Source organism: Capsicum annuum, chromosome 3 (assembly GCF_002878395.1).
Source record: "Capsicum annuum cultivar UCD-10X-F1 chromosome 3, UCD10Xv1.1, whole genome shotgun sequence".
Lineage (NCBI taxonomy): Eukaryota > Viridiplantae > Streptophyta > Magnoliopsida > Solanales > Solanaceae > Capsicum > Capsicum annuum.
Genome location: NC_061113.1, coordinates 14,061,255 through 14,082,672, shown reverse-complemented (window position 1 = coordinate 14,082,672; position 21,418 = coordinate 14,061,255). Strand labels below are relative to the sequence as shown.

General features: G+C 35.0%; 2 protein-coding genes, 1 non-coding gene and 1 pseudogene across 6 annotated transcripts in view; 3 read left to right on the top strand and 1 right to left on the bottom strand.

Moving 5' to 3' along the window:
- The window catches only part of LOC107864192 (casein kinase 1-like protein 7), a 12,554-nt gene extending 9,996 nt beyond the window's left edge, over positions 1–2,558 (top strand). For all 3 annotated transcript variants that reach the window (XM_047409075.1, XM_047409076.1, XM_047409077.1), the window contains one exon: positions 1,034–2,558. In XM_047409075.1, the coding sequence (XP_047265031.1) occupies positions 1,034–1,113 (80 nt within the window). In that variant the 3' untranslated portion in view covers positions 1,114–2,558. The remainder of the gene's footprint in view (positions 1–1,033) is intronic.
- A 355-nt stretch (positions 2,559–2,913) lies between these two features.
- LOC107865542 lies at positions 2,914–14,193 on the bottom strand (annotated as a pseudogene).
- On the top strand, positions 8,660–8,762 carry LOC124897501. Its single transcript, XR_007054216.1, has one exon. It is a non-coding gene; the product is annotated as a U6 spliceosomal RNA (small nuclear RNA).
- Positions 13,977–21,088, top strand: LOC107864194 (casein kinase 1-like protein 10). 2 transcript variants are annotated; one of them, XM_016710491.2, is made up of 15 exons: positions 13,977–14,763; positions 14,869–14,909; positions 15,697–15,766; positions 15,861–16,009; positions 16,093–16,188; positions 17,391–17,461; positions 18,179–18,240; positions 18,319–18,382; positions 18,486–18,570; positions 18,739–18,865; positions 18,975–19,048; positions 19,145–19,208; positions 19,958–20,091; positions 20,259–20,570; positions 20,653–21,088. In XM_016710491.2, exons 1-14 carry the CDS (start codon positions 14,688–14,690, stop codon positions 20,535–20,537), a joined length of 1,392 nt encoding a protein of 463 aa, XP_016565977.1. In that variant the 5' UTR covers positions 13,977–14,687; the 3' UTR covers positions 20,538–20,570; positions 20,653–21,088. The 2 variants fall into 2 exon arrangements, with proteins under 2 accessions (XP_016565977.1, XP_016565976.1); XM_016710490.2 differs by having other exon boundaries at positions 20,259–21,088.
- The last annotated feature ends 330 nt before the right edge of the window (positions 21,089–21,418 follow it).

The window sequence follows — 21,418 nt, the reverse complement described above, 5'->3', positions numbered from 1 at the left end:
CGAAAAAGAAGTCAACTAATTGCAACAACTCTATGACCAAACAATTTTTCGGAATAAATTCCGGAAACAAGTGAAAAAATATCCATGGCCAAACGGGCACTAAATCTCTAATTATATGCAGTTTCAGATGTACGGTGCTCAAGTATGTGCAGCAACAACAACAACATAACCAGTGAAATCCCACAAGTTGGGTCTGGTGAGGGTAGAGGGTACCCAGACCTTACCTCTACCTCGTGGAGGTAGATAGACTGTTTCCGGAGGACCCTTAGTGCGAATACAACAAATCAAAGTAGGGATGAAAGGGAAAAAAGCGACAATGAAGAAAACATAACTACTAGTTAAGGAAATAGTAACAACTAATTGGGGTCATAGCTGAAACACAGTATACACCGATGAAGATAGAAATCAATAGCGATACACTACAAGAATAAGGCCAGTACTATGACCAACAACACACAACTACCTACTAACTGTCTACCCTAATCCGCGATCTGCACACCCTCTTATATAAGGTCATGTTCTCAGTAAGCTGAAGTTACGCCATGTCCTGTATAATCACCTCTCTGCCAATACTTTTTCGGCCTATATGTACCTCTTCCTGTACCCACTATATCCATCCTCCTCGCACCTCCTCGCTGGGGCATCTGCTCTTCTGTTCTTCTCCTCTTCACATGCCCAAACAATCTCAGTCTCGCTTCACTCATCTTCTCCACCACGGAGCCGAGTCCCACTTTGTCTTGGATATCCTTATTCCTGATCCTATCGCTCTAGTATATGCAACTAAAAGTTGCAGCTATCCCTGAGAATTTCTTAAATCTGGCAAAATGGGGCTGTCCGATTAATGATAGGAACTAGGACTAGGAGAGACAGAACAAGAAACACGTCATATCATGCTAAAATGTGAAATGATGGGGGAGAACATTGGCTATTACAGACTAAAATATATTACCGGTGTAAAAAAAGTTTATAATGTCAGCGTGTATAAATTAATTTCCATATGTTAGTTAATGGGTTTTTTATGTTTCTTTTTTAGATGGGAAGGAGAAAGAGGAGAGAAGAGTGAAATTTGCAGAAGATGTGGTGGAGCCAAGTGGGAATAGTGAAGCATATTGAAATCGTCGTCGTTTTAATAAGTATAAAGGGACAACTATACAAAATTTAACAAAAAGATCCGTAGTTAATAGTTTGGTCTATAACAATAACCCTACCGTCAATAGTCTGGTCCAAAGATGCCCTTGTTGTTACTTAATGGGTCAAAAATGCCCATTTTCCAAACGATATTGTTTCTTTTCTATTTTCCTAATAATATTCTTCTATTAGCAAGTACTTATCCTACTTGAATTCGGATAAGATTAAGAAATAAAAATATTTCCCATGTTATTAGGAATATTTTTTGTCGTTATCTAAATGAAAATTAATGATGAAGTCACTATGATCTTATATATATATGTAGAACCTCTTATCAGTTAAAAAGGTACATGAAGTTATTCTACTTTGATTGATAAAATAAGATTAAGAAGGAAAAAATATTGTTTCCTACTTATTTATTAGTTAAGTGATTTTAAAAGAAAAGAAACAGGAATAAGGTTCTTCAAGTAATATTTTTATCAACAGAATGTGTTTTTTCAAAAAAAGAAATAATATATTATACGGAAAATGACACTTTTTTGACCCATAAAGTAACAATAGGGGCTTTTTTGGACCAAACTGTTGATGGCATGAGTGTTTTTAGACCAAACAATTAACTGAGGACATTTTTATTCAATTTCACATAGTTTAAGGGCATTTTTGATCTTTTACCGTTTATTAACTTCCGCCATGGCCTCTTTGTTTCATGATGAATTCTTGGATGCTCAGTTTAGTCAGCTTCAGTAACTGCAAGATGATAGTAACCTTGATTTTGTTGGTGAAGTTGTGTCTCTCTTCTTTGAAGACTCAGAAAGACTTGTCAATGATCTCACCATGGCTTTAGATCAGCCCAATGTGGACTTTAAGCAGGTTGATGTTCGCGTTCATCAGCTCAAAGGTAGCAGCCTCCAGTGTTGGCGCTCAGAGAGTGAAGATTGATCTGTCCCTTTCTGCAACTGTTGCGATGAACAGAACACTGAGGCGTGCTTGAGGTGTTTTTAGACCAAACAATTAACAAATAAAACATTATTTGAGTTGTAGCACCTGGAGGAGCAATTCTCATGGTGCAATAATCCGATGGTCAAGGGCTTAGCCCCTATTGCAGGCATAAACTTTTCGCGGAGAAGAGTTTTCTTTTGGTGAATCACAGTATCAACTCTATCTATAAGGTTGTCTGAGCTAAGTGGTCTATGCTTGCTGTGATTATTGATCAAAGAGTGTCGAGAAACAGTGTAAGATTTTGATAGTTTCTCTTTATAAAATTTAAGATTCTAAAATTTACCTTTCTACTTCTGGAAAAATAGTCGATTTCACCATTTCGAAGATGGGAATCGTTCATGTGGAGACTATTTAGTGACAACAACTATCAACTGTGTCTGTTAATGTAGTGAAAGGGCTTCATCGTAAGAAATAAAAGGGGATAACAGATATGGGAAGGGTACGAGGAATGCAATCTTTGTCATTTTGGAAGCTTTCTTAGGAAAAAGGCATTTGCCTTGAGATATATCAAACCGGATACCTTTTTTTGGGAGGCAAAAGTTTAAGGTACATCAAATTGGATTCATTAAGTCAGCTTGTTTGGATGGTCGATCCTATTGGATTGTGTTTTTAGTTTAAATATAATGTTTGTTTTGATTGTTGCTTTAATTAACGTTTTGTGTGACGATCGATTTGGTGGTGTGATTGCATCGTTACCTTTTTTCCCCCTCATTTTGTCTTTACTAATTATTTAATAATCGTATTTTATCTTTCATTCTACCTTTTTATAGTGGTTATATTCCGTTCCCTACTTTTCATGTAGATTTATTCTTCAAATTGTGAATGTGTGACGTTATATAACGACGGAAAATAATACAATATTCAAAACGCTGCATTCATTAAATCAAATACAGTATGATACAATACAACACAACTCATTATGAAAGAACCATCCATACAGAGTTGACAAATCAAGTTGATGGTAACAAATGATATAGAGTTGACAAATCAAGTTGATGGTAACAAATGATATAGGAAGAAAGATTAGAGGGCAGAAAATTAAGATACATTACAGAGATGCCAATATTTTTATTTTGGAGACAGATCGCGGTCTACGACATCACACATTTAGAGAGACATTCTCAAATTTACAAAACAGAAACAGCCCCCAATCTCTTGAAAGTTCAGCAAGTCTGTTAAATTGCAAGAATCAGTGCATGCTTTTTGGGAAGTGGTTAAGCCAGCTGCTCAATCTGCTGTTCAACTATCAGCAAAACACAGTAACGTTAAGTTCATACCAGGTAGGAAACAAACTGATGCCTGTAAAATGAGGAGATACAAAAACATCGCACAGAATTCCAGGCTGAAGGCAGATAAAAGATGTCGCATTTGCCATTGACCGCATCCTTAGATGATGGTTCATCTTCTCAAGATCTGTGATGTCTCAAATGGTACACTGGCAAACCAGTTACAGACACATTCATTCTGGATAACGTATCACTAATGTCCTCCGCATGCCTCACTGAACAGGAGATCATACAGATACTGTATTAAAATCAGCTTTAGGCTACAAATCTGTAAAATGATGACAGAAAAAGAAACATAACAAAATGCTCCAGTCACCTTTTGTTGAATTCTGAAATTTTCCAGAATTCAAAAAACTTCAAAAAGCTGTTTTCACAATTTTCACTCCAATTCTCCAAATCACTCAAACAAATTCAAAAATAACTCAAATCAGGAATCATGTCTAAAAACAATGCCAATTTCTGAATATCATTTGCAACTTGAAAACAAATACTGTACTACTTTTTTAAAATTTCACATTTTTTATGTCCAAACGCTCACGTAAAGTGCTATTGTACTCGAAATAATTGGCTATTTTGTGCATCCAAGGGTGTGGCCTAGTGGTTCAATGAAGTGGATTGACCACCATGAGGTCTGACACCATGGAATTAGTTATCTCAGGCCTTGGTGGACAGAGTTACCTGGTATCTGGTGCTGGTGGGAGGTGGTAGTTATCTCATGGAATTAGTCGAGTGCGTGCAAGCTGGCTCGGACACCACGATTATTAGAATTTTTTTTTGGCTACTTTGTGAAAAGCATAGATGAGATTGGAGACAAAAGCCTAGTGCCATGAACCAGATAATTCAATGATCATATGAGAAATTTAAGCTGCTGCTATTTCTGAAGCCAAAGTTTCTTGAAACAGTACCAGGTATCTTTTCTGCTCTTTCAATGGATGATCCCAGATTGACAGGTGAGTTTGGAATACGTTGCTGAAAAACAAATAAAATTTAAGATATTTAGAATGCAAAAATCAAACAGTAGATAATTTTTAGCGATAGCAGATTAAACACAAACTCGTGGTCTTGAACCGGAGGCGAGCTGTGGATGCTTCTTCAAGATAGTCCAATCAAACACATAGTTTATAACCTGCAATGCATATAAAAATAATTCTGTCGTATAAGACTACAGAAATATAACTTGTGCAAAAGAGATAATATAAAAGAGGAATCAGATTATTAAAACTACTAGCATCATCAAACAGAAAGCGTACCCTCTCTAAAGAGAAGGTCACGGAATAGTCTCTTCAGATATGAGTAATCTGGCTTCTCATCAAACCGTAATGATCGGCAATAATGGAAATATGATATGAATTCTGAGGGATACGATTTGCAAAGCACCTGTTTAACAGAGACCAGTGGAAATGCAGTTTGATGAGCGACGGTGAATACTCCCTTGTAGGACAGATTACATTTGGCATGGAAAATATAATCTACATAAAGACACTACCTCTATAGGTGTAAGCATCTTCTTCTCACTAATCTTGTCATATTTTTGCTTTTTGGTGGCACCTTTCAGGCCTTGCCATGGCAGACTAGTAAAGACAATCAAATATAAATAATTTTAAGAAACAAGTAAATGCACATCGAAATCAAGATACAGGCACCAACGATGAACTTCAACTGTAATGCACAAACCTTCCTCTCACAAAATACATATGCACATAACCAAGTGACTCCAGATCGTCTCTTCTGCTTTGTTCCGCATACAAGGAAAAGAGGTGATTATGCCATGTTTAAAACATTACTAGGTGCTTGAGGTAGTATTATCCTCACTTACCAACTCCCAGATGGGTGTTAACACTAGCATAACGAGGTGTACCTGTAAGGTTTTTGTTTTCCCTGAGGAAAGGAAGAAAATAAGTTATTCAATAATCCATATTACACTCCAACCATCCACCCTAAACTCTATTAAAAATATGGTCAAGGTAAGAAAGCTTGATAAGAAATAAGATGCCGAGCCTCAAAATATGTTTCGTAATTTCAATATCAACAGGAATGGTTTTCATCCGCCTTTTTATTTAATACGCCATGCGCATTAAAAATCTACAGAAGTCTAATCAAACAAGATGGTTTTCACTTTTCCGTATCCGTAAGGGCAGGCAGCTTTAATTTATTTGATTCAGCTTATGCAAAAGAGAACTTTGGAGTAAATATCCAGGGAAGGTCTGAACTAAGGTTCGAGCAAATGTTTAAATCCTCATTACTCCAAAAGATCAAAAAATGAAGTCACGAAAGAAACAGCTGGAAAAAGATTCAACCTTCACCTTATTGTAGTGAATTGACCAATTATTAAATCACCTAAGCAAGTAATATTCCACTTTAATTTCTAGAAATGGAAGAACTATGCGATCTTTGAGGAACATAAGAGGTTCATACCTGTATGGTATATGCTTATGTGTCTAAAGATCTTTGTATTTCATGGCCAAACCATAGTCAATTATGTATACCTGTTTTAACAAAATAGAACGCCCAAAACTGAATTAGAGACGCCATATGTCATTTCGGAGAAATTGTTTTTCATCAGATTCATAAAGTCGTTCTAATATAGATCTACAAATGTACTTAAGAGACAGGAAGCTGCTGATCCCAGTAATTACAAAATGTTCGTGTCAGTCACATGCTCATGTACCGTAACATCATACCAGATAGGACGACAGGCTCTTTAAGGCTAGGTCAGTTTGTTTACAAACTGAAGTTATCATCCTTTCCAGCTAGGAAGTTTTCCTTCCACTTGCAAGTGCCTGATTACCAGAATTTTGTGCGCAAATTACCTACCAAGCTCAAGCACAAGCATTATGCTGGAAAACAACATAAACTAAAGAAAGTGGAAAATCTTGCAACATATTAGATGTGTCCAAGAATATGTGAAACGGCACAATGCACTGGATTTTGAGCATTGTTCCAGGAAACGGAAAGAAATGAATTCCTGGCTAGTTGGCTAGACCCTTCTTGGATAAGAATGTAACGGTTCATAATAGGTGTAATGCCTCAGTAATTTAATTCCCTAACAACTAGGTGGAAAACTTTCTAGAATATCTAGTGCGAATGCATAGAGCATACAACTTTGTTCTCAACCATAGACATACATGTACAGTTAGAGAACATATGATGAAGTGCACACCTGATTTGCTTTACGCCCTAAACCCATTAAGAAGTTCTCGGGCATCATGACACGGTGAAGAAATCCTCTTGAGTGCATACATTCAACCCTACCAATCTGCATCAGAGAACAAGTATCAGGCAACCAGCTGCAATATTTATGCTTTAACCAGTGTATGATTTTGGCTATTTACCATTTGATCAGCCAGCATTAAAGTTGTCTTTAAAGTGAATCTCCTATTGCAATAGTAAAATAAGTCTTCCAAACTTGGCCCAAGAAGGTCGATAATCATGGCTCTGTATTCACCTTCAACGCCAAACCACTCTAGATGTGGAATTCCAGCTTAAAATAAGAGAATGATTTTTAAAGAAGAAACAACTCAGTTCAGCTAGAAAATGTAAGAGTCATTGAAATTCATGGATAGAAGCTATCACTTACTTCCTCCTTGTAGAAGCCTATACAGCTCTGATTCATGATGAAGCTGAGGGTGCTCTGTCTTAGTTGATTCCTGCGAACCAAAACATTAGATTCTGTAAACAGCAAAGCTAATGCACCAAAGAAGAAACCATAGTACTAAACATAGCACTAGAACCACTCTCCCTACACAGATGGTGACAGAAGCTAAGAAGCAAACCACATATGAAGTACATAGTATATCATAATAGGTCCCCAACCCAACCAAACAAATATGCTGATCTAAATTAAGCGAAATATAAGAATCTTCAGAAATAGAAGTAACAACAACGACAGCATACACAGTGTAATACCACAAGTGGGGTCAGGAAAGCATACGATGTACTCTGACCTTACCCCTGCCTTCATGGGGGCACAGAGACTGTTTTCGAAAGATCCTCAGCTCAAAAGAGAATTCAGAAATAGAAGCTATATCTAGCAAATGCACAACAACAAACTAGCACTGAGAAAAGGGACAAATAAATAATGTCACTTGAACATTCATCCAAATAGCAATGTTCGTCATCATATGATAAGTTTTATATTATGAAAACGTATAACTAAAGACTCATCCTCTCATCTTCAAGTGAAAGACTCATTCTTCGTAACTTTATTATGTTGTTAAGTTTATTTAGCTAGCTAGCGAAAGGACAACTGACACCACGACTATGTAGCGAATTTCCAACTTCAGGCAAATCAACATTCTTAATTTTATTCAATTCTAGTGAACAGTTCAATCTCTAATCAACATACTTACCAGCTTCACAGCAACTTCTTCTCCATTTCGCAAATTTACCCCTTGATACAAAAACAAAACTCTAAGTCAACTCAAACCCCAAAACATAAAAGTTGAGCTACAATTGAAATTAATAACAATCAAGCAAATACACATTGAGCTTATGCAAATAACTTCCACAAAAGATCCAGTTTATACTTGCCACCAACCTTATGATCCATGGTCAAAGTTGAATCAACAATAACAGCACCGAAAGATTTTGCTTTTTTCTTGATTTAACTAAAACCCAATTAAACCAAACAGATATCAGTTATCAATCAATTCTCCAATAATTACGAGGACGTTAAAATGAAGAGAAACTACTTCAATAGAATAGGGAAATTGCTGCGGTTTCTCATATGTAGCTTGAATTATCATACTAAGAGGGTCTAAGCACCCAAAAAACCACTCTTATACTATTATTTTGAAACTTTCTAACTGCACCATATTAATATGGAGTATTTTTTTTGGTCAATTTGATAAAATACCACTCAATTAAACTTGGTCTTATTGAACAAGTACATCATGTTTATATTATTTTGATATACCATAGCCAATTCATCAATTGGAACTGAACTTTTAACTTGAATTTTAATATACCATAGCCAATGCATAAAAACATGATGTCTTTTGATGCCATGAATAATGCAATCTTTGTCATTTTGAAAGTTATCTTTGTACATATGATTAAACATTGCATGGTATGTAATTTCTGAATGGTGAAAAGGTGTCTTTTCTTCCTTTTATATGTTGCATTTTCTTTAGGAGCTACAAAACTTTTATAGAATCGATGAAGTATCCACCCAGATATTTCTCCCACATCGGCTGCCGAAAGCTTCTTCGTTGAGTTTATATTGCAGAACATTGAGATATGTGTTTGTCCCTGCGGGGACATCCGATAAAATTGGAACGATACAGAGAAGATTAGCATGGCCCCTGCGCAAGGATGACACGCACAAATCGAGAAATGGTCCAAATTTTTTTTTTCCTGGATTTGTAATTTGATCTAAAATTTAAATTTACAAGATTCTTGTTAATTTTCCTCAATGGATGCAAAAAAAATTATAACCTGTTTCAACCCAAATTTTCAGGCAAATATTTAATTCCTCTTCGTGCTATATCATTTTGTAGCAGACAGTTTTGGGAGCTCATACGAACTTCTTTGTCAGAAAATTTTACTATTTATTAATTATATATATGAAACTGGTGTTTGAATGTGGGCTCATAAATTAGGTATAATGTACTGCATCATGAACTTTGAGATATAATTATCATTAACTTTGGGTGAATCTTTGCTGAGGCGATGGTTTTTTAGAAATAATTTTTTTACCTCCAAGAGATAAGATAAAATCTGCGTACACTCTATCCTCTTCGGACTTCATTTTATGGGATTTCACTAGATATGTTGTTGTTGTAACTTCGAGTGGATTTTTGTTGCAAGGTGGAGCCACCTTTAGCTTAGGGGGATCGTATGAATCCTCTATGATGGAAAATTATACTATTTATACATGGTTTAAATTATTTTTTATTTATATATAGTTGATGTTGAACTTCCTTCAACTAATTTGTATATTTACTTCTGAATCTCCTTAATCCCTTTATTGAAAATTCCGCCATGGGTCTGGTGGATAGAGGGTTGAGGTGATGGTCTTTGTATTCTTGCTATAGGGGTTGGCATAAAGGAGACATATTCTATTTCATATCAAGAATAGGTCATAGTACCAGTAAAGCATCCAAGAAATAGGACCAAACAAAAAACATATAAAACAGTAGTAGTAGGCTAGTAGCCCAAGTTGCTTGGACTCAGGTGTGGGTGTTTGATATAGGTACGGATTCAGAGGTCTGATCTTTTATGATCTACATTTTAAGATTCAGAGATACGGATTCAGGTATAGAGACAAGTGTGAGGAGAGCTAAAAATAATTCAAATATCTAAAAATAGAGATATTAAACCTAAATTATGAGATAGCATGTGTAAAACTTGATGAGAAAAGAAGAATCTTGAAAGGAGATAAAAGAAAAAGAAGTCACAGATAAATCATTAAATTTTACGAGATCTCCATCAATTTTGGTTAAAGCATCCAAATTTGTTGACCACATGATGTACCGGTCCCACATCGGGTGCAACACCTAAAGTAAAGAGTCTTAGCAACTTAGTAGTAGTTCTATTACATATGTGTCTGAATTGACAATGTATTAGGTCATTTGCTACTATTTGTTTAGCATTATTTGTTTCTTGACATGTGAAAGCAACATTGCAAATGCACAAATAGACAAAGTATCCCTGGGATTGTCTTAGGTGGTCTTTTTTGCAGTCTATTTTAGTGTTTCTGCTGGAGAAAGTGAAGAAAATGATAGTAATGTTTTTCATCTTATAAAATGATCTCATTGTTTGTCAGAGCATGCTTAGCGAGACAAAAGGGATGTTTTTGCAGTCACCCCCACTTAATTTAAAATCTATAAATAGCACCAACATGGGTTGTGGCGCAGCGGAGGAGGTTGTTCCATTCTTAATCAGAGGTCGAAGGTTTCACCCTGGGCATGGAGAAAACTCTGTGGGGAGCGCTACCTCCTGAATGGGGCCCTACCCGGCGCAAATCCGGATTAGTCGGACTCCAATGTGCGTACCAGACACCGGATGGAAAACCAAAAAAAAAAAATCTATAAATAGCTCTCCTCTTTTACATCTTATTTTCTTTTTTTTTCTTTTTTTATAATTTCTTTTTTAGTTAGATAAAAAAAATTGATTCCAAAGATCCATATTTTCTTAGAAACCGTGCGAATTTTGCAAAATAATCAAATAAAATACAAGAGGTTTCATAAATGGCATTATACATTAATCATCTCATCCCGCCCCTAGCACCCCAAAGCCCTTGCAACCCTACCCTTACCACCAACCATATTCCTATCACCACATACCACACCTTCATATCACCCCTATATATTGTCTGCGTATGTTATATTTGCGTATGTTATATATAAATGCTTCTGAGATGATATTTTTGCTTAAGCACTAGAAAATATTTTTTTTTTAAATAAATAAATTAAATAAATATTTTTGGTGACGAACATTTTCTTTTCAATTACCAGACACACCATTGATCATTGTTGATGGACTTACATAAAGGTCCTACGTTTTATAGAAGTAGAGACTATTAATGCATGACTTATTAGTGTGAGTAAATGAGATTATTAATGGTAATAAATTATATTTTTTCATAAAAGAGGATGAATTATATATTTGAACGATCTAAATTTTCCATATGTATCTGAATGAAATTAAGATAATAGAAAAAAATAACGATTTTGAGAATTCATGTATTGATTTAATTTCATGGAATTGAAATCCTATACCTAGATGATGCACAACTTACTAGACCCAACCTTAATAATTTTCTCTTATATCATAGGGTTAGGTAGCCTATGACATTTTGATGCCTTGTATTCAATTGGACTTAGACAAGATCTCCTTCACAAAGAAAAAGAATGAAAAGAAAAAGTAAAGAAAAAAGATGAAATATTTCTTGTTTTAAGATGAATACTTGATTTAAATAGTAATTCTTTTTCATGAAAAAAAAGAGAGAAAAAGTTGTTGATGTCTTCCTTAGTGGTGATCATTTTGGTTTTGACTTCTCAATTAGCTTTGACAAATTCATGAATTATTAAATTGATGAATTGGACAAGTTATTTTACAATAATATATAAACATGATGCACCAAATTGACCAAGAAAAAATTCATATCGAAATCGTGCAATTATAAAAAAAAAAAATTAAAATTATGGTTTAGGAGAGGATTTTTGGCGTGCTTAGACTCTGTTCGCAGTAGAATCCAAGCTATACATGAAAAATCACAACAATTTTCCTATTTTATTGATGTTGTTTCTCATGATTCAATGATTAAGAAAATTTTTTATCCGTGCTTCAGAAGTATTTTAAGTTGTAACAAACTCATATAGTTCACAACAATTTAATCGAACATTAAAAAATCCACATTTACACTAACTTCCCGGCGAACAATGTTCAAACAGTAAAAACAAAATTTCGGAATGAAAATTAATGATAATTTAAACTAGGAAAACGAATTTAGAATCAACTAGAGCTAAATTTCCTAATCCAGCAGTTCGATCCTTCAGCTCAGAATCATCACTCAGCTCGTATCGATTTCATACCTGAATGGATGACGAAATGAAGATCAGCTCAATACCAGTTTATTAGTAATAGTTTTGATCAAGTTTAGTGAACTAGGATGGAAAAGAATGAGAAGAGAAGGTGAGGGAAATAAGAATAAGATTGAGATTTAGAAAGGGAGATTAGAAGGGAATTTTTGAGAAAAAGAGCATGCGTATAGAACATACCAACTTTCACAGACTACTTTAGTGTCGATCTTTTTATTTAAGTGGATTGATTGATCAATCTGGACCCTTCGTTGCTATTGAATTTGAGTTGTCCATCTTTAACTGTTGTCTCCTTTATTTAAGGGCCATTAGGTTGGTTAAGTCACACCTCAACAACGTCGTTACTATTAATTTCTAGGACGGGTCATTACATAAGCCTTTAATGTTGAGGGCTTCTTGTTTTTACTTGGCCTTCCCATCATAGAGAATCTTGGCGATGAAATTAACTTTTTGATTTGATCACTAAATTTGAAATTGATCTCTACTCTCAATTTATAATCAAAGCTTTGATTGACGCAATCCACCCTTTTTTATATTAGAGGAGGGGCTGACATCCCCTCAAAGATTATATTATATATACATAAGTAATATATTAAGAACAATAGACAAAGAATCTATTAACATATTTACAAATCTTAACCCCCAAAACATACCATCCAACTTTTCTTTATAGTTCAAGAGGCCACTTTTTTAAGATATTGAATGAAAATAAAAAGTAATTTCAACATGTTTCCTTTTTTATGATTGGTTTGTTTTTTTATTCATGAAAAAGTCATCAATTTTAAAAAAAACTTTTCACATAATTTACTAATCTTATATTTATACATAATAATAGTCAACCAAAGAAAAAAGTATCAACTCAAATTGAAGGTGTTGAATATTATCGGATTGAAGAAAAGACTGATCAAAATATGGTGTAAAAAAATTCAATTGATACAAGTGAGAGGTGCCTCGCTCGAAGAGTCATCACGAAATTGACAAAACACCGTACAATTTATATAAAAATAATCAAAGTCCGCAATTCAAGACGAGTTAGAGTTGGAATTAAGTTGGTTTAGAAGAATTACAAATATCTTTTATAGTTAAATTATTTGAAAGCCTCATAAATTTTTCAAACGCTATCTACATAAGAAAACAAAATAATTCAACGAAGAACGATTATACACTTCAAAGCCATTTGGTGAAGGAAATGTAGTAACAATACTAATAAAATTCATGATAATAGGATCCCCATGTTACAAGTCTTGTAACTTATTGAATTTAAGTGCATTGTGAAGAATTAGTGATAATTTGGTAAGTATAAAAATGTCAAATATTATCATATATATTTCCAACACATTTTTCTTTTGATTTTAAAAACATGTACAGGATTGAAGACAATTTGATATTTTATCTCTACAAAATTTCCTTGCAACTTCTTAAGAACATTCACATAAATTTGAAAAGTTTTAATTTAAATTTAGTTTGTTTAATGAAAAATGAAATATTACCTTTTCTTCGAAGAAGAATGATAATTCAAAATAATACAAATTGTCCATTTATTTACTTTTTTCTAAAAAATTTTTAACAAATTATTTTGAAATTTCAAAACATTATAAGTACTATCTAATTTTTTTTTATTGATAAGTAGTACTATCTAAATTAAGAATAGTCAATACACAAAATTAATAGTAATTTTCTTAGTTAGGAATCAAAAATCATTTAAATCTTCTTTCCTAAAGAATAATCACAATATTTTTCTTCCTTTTTTCTTAATTATTCTCCCAACATCCAATGTTTTTCTTTAGAAAAGAATTTATCCCACCTTAAAAGAGAAAAAAATAAAGAATATAATAATAATAAAAAAAGTCAAGGGAAAAAAAGGAAAAGAAAAAGTTCCATTCTTAATTAGAAAATTTCAGTTTTGAACCTTGAATAAGGAGAAAATTATTTTGAAAGCGTCATTCTCATGAGCTCGTAGTATGCGATTCGAATTATTCAAAATTCTAATATAAATACCGAACATTAAGCGAAAAATCAAAAAGGAAAAAGAAAAAAGCTAGCCTAATGTTTTCCTAGCTTTTCTTTCTTGTAATAATAACAATAATAATAAATCCCATTTCGTTAATTCTCCTTTTATCATCATCTTCTTTCTCTTACACAAATCCCCTCTTTGCATCAAATTCCCTTAAATTTTCCACAGATTTCATCTCCCTCAGATTCCCCCTCCCTCCCCCCATATTTTCAGCTTCCTCCATTTTTCCCTTCTCATTTCCTTTTCTTGTTTTTTTTTTTTTGTCTCAATTTTTTAAAAATTTTTTTTTTTTCTACTTTTTCAAAACTCCCCCCCCCCCCTCAAGTTTTTTCATCAAGATTTAGTGTTTCTCTTCAAGTTTTAATTTTTCTTTAATTTTGTCCCATTTATTGTATTATTCTTTTATTTTATTTTTCAAGAAAAGGGGAAGATTTTGTTGAAAAAAATACCTATTCCAAGTGTGTTTCTATACCTAACTGATATTAGGCTTTAGGTTTTTTGATTTTTTTTTTTGGGTTACCAAAAAGATATCATTTTTAGCATTTTTTAGATTTTGCTGGATCTAGGGTACTTTCAAGATTGTAACTTTTTTGATAATTCGTAAGGAGAAGTGATTGATAATTGATATTAATATCAGTTTAGTTTAATTGAAGTTTAGTTAAATAAAGAAAAGAGTGAATCTTTTTGGTGTTTTTGTTGATTGTTCAATCTTTGACTATGGATCATGTGGTTGGTGGCAAGTTTAAACTAGGCCGAAAGATCGGTAGTGGATCTTTTGGGGAACTTTATTTAGGTAATCTTAATGTGTATGACTTGATTGTTGTTAATTTTAGTTGTAGCTTAAGTTTTATGTCATGGGGTTTGAGTTGACTTTGAGTTTTTGTTTTTTTGTGTTAAGGGGTTAATGTGCAAACTGGTGAAGAAGTTGCTGTTAAGCTGGTGAGTATGTTGATTAGCTGAAATTCACTTAAACATGGTGTCAATTGTGTTAGAATTAAGAATGTTGATTTGATTGAAGCTCTGTTGTTTTTTGTACTTTGATTATCGTTTTATCTTGTTATGACTAATGTCTAGGACGATTTGTCAGGTTGTGTGTAGTATTTTGCCGTGACTTCTTCATTTCCATTATTTCTTTCTCTATACTGCTTTGGACTTTTTGTCCCTTGAGCTGAGGGTCTGGTAGAAATAGCCTCGCTACTTCCAAGGTAGGAGTAAGGTCGTATGCTTTACTCTCCTCAGACCCCTCTTTGTGGGATGACACTTGGTATGTTGTTGTTGTTGATTTGCCGGAAGCTTGAAATTTGCAACATAGTTGTGTCAATTGTGTCTCAAGGTTGAGCCTTTCACTAGCTAAATGAACTTAACAAAAGTTGAGAAGAATGACTTTTTCACTAGAAGATGAGAAGATCATTTTTGAGTCGTCAGTTGTTGTAATATAAAGCTTAAAAGTATCATATATGGATATTGCTAGTTTGTGAATGTTTGAGTGACATTGCTTATTTGGCTCTTTTTAGTCCTTCCTTGTTTGTTAGTGTGCCTGTACTTCATGTGTAGTTTGCTTCTCAGCTTCTGTCACCATCTGTCGAGTGTTTTAGAACATCATGAATGAGATTTCCTTGCGCTTCTTTGAGTGTCTGTTTCCAGTGCTATGCTTTGTATTGTAGTTTTGTTGTTTTTTGATACATTAGCTTTGCTGTTTCCAAGGATCTAATTTTTTGGTTTGCAGGAACCAACTAAAACAAAGCATCCTCAGCTTCATTATGAATCAAAACTGTATATGCTTCTGCAAGGGGGAAGTAAGTAATACCTTCTAAGTTCCCATGAGTTTCAATGACTGTATATTTTTTTAAATAAACTAATCTTTTTTTTAATCCATTTTCTTAATTTAAGCTGGAATTCCACACCTCAAGTGGTTTGGCGTTGAAGGTGAATACAATGCCATGGTTATTGACCTTCTTGGACCAAGTTTAGAAGACTTATTTAACTATTGCAATAGGAGGTTCACTTTAAAGACAGCTTTAATGTTGGCAGATCAATTGGTAAATAGCCAAAGTTATCTACTGTTTAAAGCATAATTATTATAGCTGCTAGGTGGTTGCCTGATACTTGCTCTCTGATGCAGATTAATAGGGTTGAATATATGCACTCAAGAGGATTTCTTCACCGTGACATTAAGCCCGATAACTTCTTAATGGGTTTAGGGCGTAAAGCAAATCAGGTGTGCACTTCATCATATGTTCTCTAAGTGTACTTGTATGTCTATAGTAACAACAAGGTTGTATGCTCCTATTCATTTAGACAGGAATCTAGGCTCCTCTACTCATCTTATCCTTATCTAGTAGTATTATTTAGTATTCACATAGTATCTTATTCTTCTATTTGTACTGTTACTTGTTGCTTCATTTGCTCTGTTTATCATGCTACTTTGCTGTTGCTATTTTCCTCTCCTTCATGCATTGATTTTCACTTCTTTTGAGCCAAGTGTTTTTCGGAAACAACCTCTACCCCACAAAGGTAGGGTAACACTTGCGTACATCCCACCCTCCCAGACCCCACTTGTGGGATTTCTTGGGGTATGTTGTTGTACTCGTGACAGTTCTTCGGCCACTTGTTTGGAAATTAAATCCCCGAGGATCTAGACAAGTTGGTTATCTATTAAGGTTTTGGTTCTACTATACAAGTTCTTCTCTAGCATTGAGCTGTACTTATTCTATATTGCTTGTTGAGCTTGAACAAGGAACTTCAATTTGGGATGGAAATAGAACATTCTTTTCTTGGGTATTCTCCCGTTATGTAATCTGGAACTCAATAAGTGATATTTCTTCTCTCTCTCATGTATCTCTTTGCCATTCACTTCTCTTAGAGCTCAATGAAGACTATCCCTGTGACATGAACTGCTTCATTCTTGTCCAAGAAGGATCTAGCCAACTGGCTGGGAGTGCATTTGATTCAGTGTCCTGGAATAATGCTCAAAATCCAGTGCATTGTGTAGTTACATTTTCTTGGACACAATATGTTTAAAGATTTTTCTCTTCCTTTAGTGTATATCTCCAGCATGATGCTTAAGCTTTAGCATAGGAGGTAGAAGTTCTAATAACAAAAGTCTGGTAATTAGACACTTGGAAATGGAAGAATTTTGCTATCCGAAAAGGTGTGGAAGAAGTTCCTCTATACTTTAGTTTGTAAAAAAAAACTGACCTTGCATTAGAGATTCTGTCATTGTATTATGTATGACGCTACTGAACATGAGCATTTGACTGACATTAACATCTTGTAATTAATGGATCAGCAGCTTCTGTCTCTGTAATACCATTGTAAAATCTACGTTAGAACGAGTTTAAAAATTTGATGGAAAGCCATTCTTCTGGCATGACCTCCACAGCTCTAAGCCAGTTTGGGTGTTTTATTTTGGTATAACAGGTATACATCATTGACTATGGTCTTGCCAAGAAATATATAGATCTTCAGACACACAAGCATATACCATACAGGTAAGAGAGATAAACCTCGTATGTTCCTCAAAGATCATGTCTTCGATTTCTAGTAATTAAAGGGGAATATTGCTTGCTGAGGTGATCTGATAACTGATCAATTTGCTACTATGTGTTAGTAATAATTACTTGATACAGAGAAGGGGAAGGTTGAATCTTTTTCCAATTGTTTCTTTGGCGGCTTCACTTTTTGACCTTTTGAAGTAATAATGACTTAAAACATTTCCTCGAACCTAGTTGTGACCTTTTGCTGATTTTTTTATAGTTGCTCCAAAGTTCTCTTTTACATAAGCTGACTCAGAAGTTAAAGCTACCCATGAGGATATTAAAACCATCTTTTTTTACTGGACGTGGCTAAGATTTTGATTGCGTATGGTGTACTATGTTATTGAGAAAACAGAAGACTGTATTGAATGTTTTTACCCTTCATTCCTTCTTGGATGCTTCTCTTAATTGTGGGGATGCACTGATTATGTTGTTATTCCTGCTTAGATGCTTCTCTTGTTTTTTCTCTTTTGCACTCCATCTTTTCTATTTACACTTCCAACTCCAAGTTTCCCAATAGTTGATGTCTGGATTAAGAGACAAATTTGGAGTTCTACATTCTTATTGAGTTTTCTTTCCTTGATCTTTTATTTATAAGATTTTGGGTAGATGATTGGAGTGTAAGTCTGTAACTATGGATTATTGAATAACTTATTTTCTTCCTTTCCTCAGGGAAAACAAAAACCTTACCGGAACAGCTCGTTATGCTAGTGTTAACACCCATCTTGGAGTTGGTAAGTGAGGATTGTCTTACCTCAAGCACCTAGTAGTATTTTAAGCTTTATGTAATTACTTCTCTTCCTTGCATGCAGAACAAAGCAGAAGAGATGATCTGGAGTCTCTTGGTTATGTGCTTATGTATTTTTTGAGAGGAAGGTTTGTGAATTACAGTTGGAAGTTCATTGTTGGTGCCTGTATCTTGATTTCAATGTGCATTTACTTGTTTCTTAAAATTAACATATTTCATTGTGCTTACTAGTCTGCCGTGGCAAGGTCTGAAAGCTGGCACCAAAAAGCAGAAATATGACAAGATTAGTGAGAAGAAGATGCTTACACCTATAGAGGTAATGACTTTATGTACATCATATTTTCCATGCCAAATCTTGATATGAGATGTTGTACTTCTGGTCATACAGGGGATTACTGGTCTTCCGAATATATCTGCTTTAAATTATACTACTGCCCATGCATCAAACTGCATATGACATAATACATTGGTCTCTGTTAAGCAGGTGCTTTGCAAATCCTATCCCTCAGAATTCGTATCATATTTTCATTATTGCCGATCATTACGGTTCGATGACAAGCCAGATTACTCATACCTGAAAAGGCTGTTCCGAGATCTTTTCATTAGAGAGGGTACATTTTTTGTTTCATGATCTGTTTCCCCTTTTAAATTATCTCTTTGGAAAAAGAAGTATTATTTCTGTAGTCCTATACAACGAAATTATTTTTGTGTATATTGCAGGTTATCAATTTGACTATGTGTTTGATTGGACTATCTTGAAGTATCCTCAAATTGGCTCCAGTTCAAGAGCACGAGTATGTCTTAAATAAATCTGCTCTTGCAAAAAAATCTACTCTTTGTTTTTTGCATTGTAAAAGATGCCCTAATCTTACATTTTATTTGTTTTCCAGCAACCTGTTGCAAGATTACCTGCGAATCCGGGACCATCCATTGAAAGAGCAGAAAAGATCCCCGGTACTGTTTCATGAAACTTTGGCTTCAGAAGTAACAGCTTAAATTTCTCATATGACCATTGATGTTTGGGCTGGGCTCATGGTGCTTGTCGTTATATGCTTGTCCGTTGTCGCCAATCCAATTTATGTTTTTTACAAAATAACCAATTATTGTGAGACGAGCATCCAAAGGTGTGGACGTGTGGCCTACTGGTCAATGAAGTGGTTGAGAGCCATGAGGTCTAAGGATCAAATCCCAGCAGAAACAAAAACACTAGGTGATTTCTTCACATTTGTCCTAGCCTTGGTGGACAGAGTTACCTGGTACCTGTTGTTGTTGGTAGGTATTCCGGTGGAATTAGTCAAGGTGTGCGAAAGCTGACCCAGATACCACGGTCATAAAAAAAAATTTATTACTAGAAAGAATAGTGCTTTAGATCTCTAATTATAAGTAATTTCAGAAGATCCACTTGAGACGCATAAATTCACACGCTTGCCTTTGTGATCATTCATGGGCAGAGGGAGAGATGTACGTTGCTCAAGTATGTGCATTGACTAAAAGTTGCTGCTATCCCTGAGGATTCCTTAAATCTGGGGAAATGGGTGCCGTCCAATTATTAATGATAGGAAGAGTAGAGACAGAATATGTCCAATTTGTTTTGTTTCTTCTTCTTCTCCCATGTTTTGTCTTTTTCTTTTGGTTGAATTTCTGTTATCATGCAGATTTGTAGCCTGAAATTAATTTTAAAATTTGTTTGATCTCTTGTACAGTGAGGCAGGAAATTAAAGATAGATTTTCTGGTGCGGTGGAGGCGTTTTCCAGAAGGAATGTGTCTGGAACTGGTTTAGGGGACAATTTTAGACATCACAGATCTTCAGAAGATGTACCATCATCTAAGGATGTGGTAAGTAGCGAATTTGACTTCTTTTATCTGCCTGAATCCTGGCGATTCTGTACGATATTCTTGTATCCTCTCAATTTACATGCATCAGTTTGCTCCCACCTGGAGCTTTCGTGGTGCCTGAACTGCTTATTAGGGGTTATCTTCTGATGCACTGTTAATATATTCAGCAAGCTGATGCTGAAAGAGGCCGTGTATCTCGAACTGGTAGCACCTCGAGGAGGGCTGTAATGGGAAGCAGCCGACCAAGCTCATCTGGTGAACCCACTGACAATCGCACTGGTCGCTTAGGTTCAGGCAGTGGCCGTATTTCCACTACCCAAAGAGTACAACCAGGATTTGAGTCCAAGTCATCATCGTTTACCCGTGCTACTGCAACAAGAGGGGGTAGGGATGATGCTCTTAGGAGCTTTGAGCTGCTAACTATTGGCACTGGAAGAAGGAAATGAGGCTATATGATGTCTAATATCTGCCCCTCAAAGGTACCAAAACGTGTACCGCTGGATACAAATACTATTTGTCCACAGCTAATACGAACTTATCGTTACTGTGTTTTGCTGATAGTTGAGCAGCAGATTGAGCAGCTGTCTTAAGCACTTCCCAACAAGCATGCACTGATTCCTGCAATTTAACAAACTTGCTAAACTTTCAAGAGATAAGGGGGGTGTTTCTGTTTTGTATATTTGAGAATGCCTCTCTAAATGTGTGATGTTGTAAACCGGGATCTGTCTCAAAAATAAAAATATTTCACATCTAGTCATAGCTCCCCTCTTTTTTATGTTTGCAATGGCTGCTATGCTTGCGAACGGGGAGGATTTTTAGTTGGAAAGTAAATAGCTCATGGTTATGCAGTGTAGTTCCGATTACTTAAGGGACTACCTCAGTACTTTCTCATAGCTGTGTGGTTCTTGTGCCAAGAAAGGTCTTGATATACTTTATATAATGTACCTTAAATTTCTGCCCTCTAAATCTTTCTTCCTATATGATTTGTTACTATGAACTTGTGTTGTTTTATTACCTGTTGTTTCCTTAGCTCTGGTCACCGTATTATGTGATGTGGTTGCTGCTGCTACTGTTCTCTTCTTCATTATGTTCTACATGACTGCTTCACTAATGTATTTTCCTTTCCATGCATGATTTTATTATGGTGTACTTGAGCCGATGGTCTATCAGAAACTTCTCTACCTTCAGAAGGTATTAAGGAAGGGGTAAGGCTGTTTATGCACCACCTTAGACTTCACATACTGAGATGAATTTGAGATACTTGAAGTTCAAGCAAAATGGTGCATGGAGTTTGAGCTAATACGGCTAAAGTTTAGACAAATAAGTT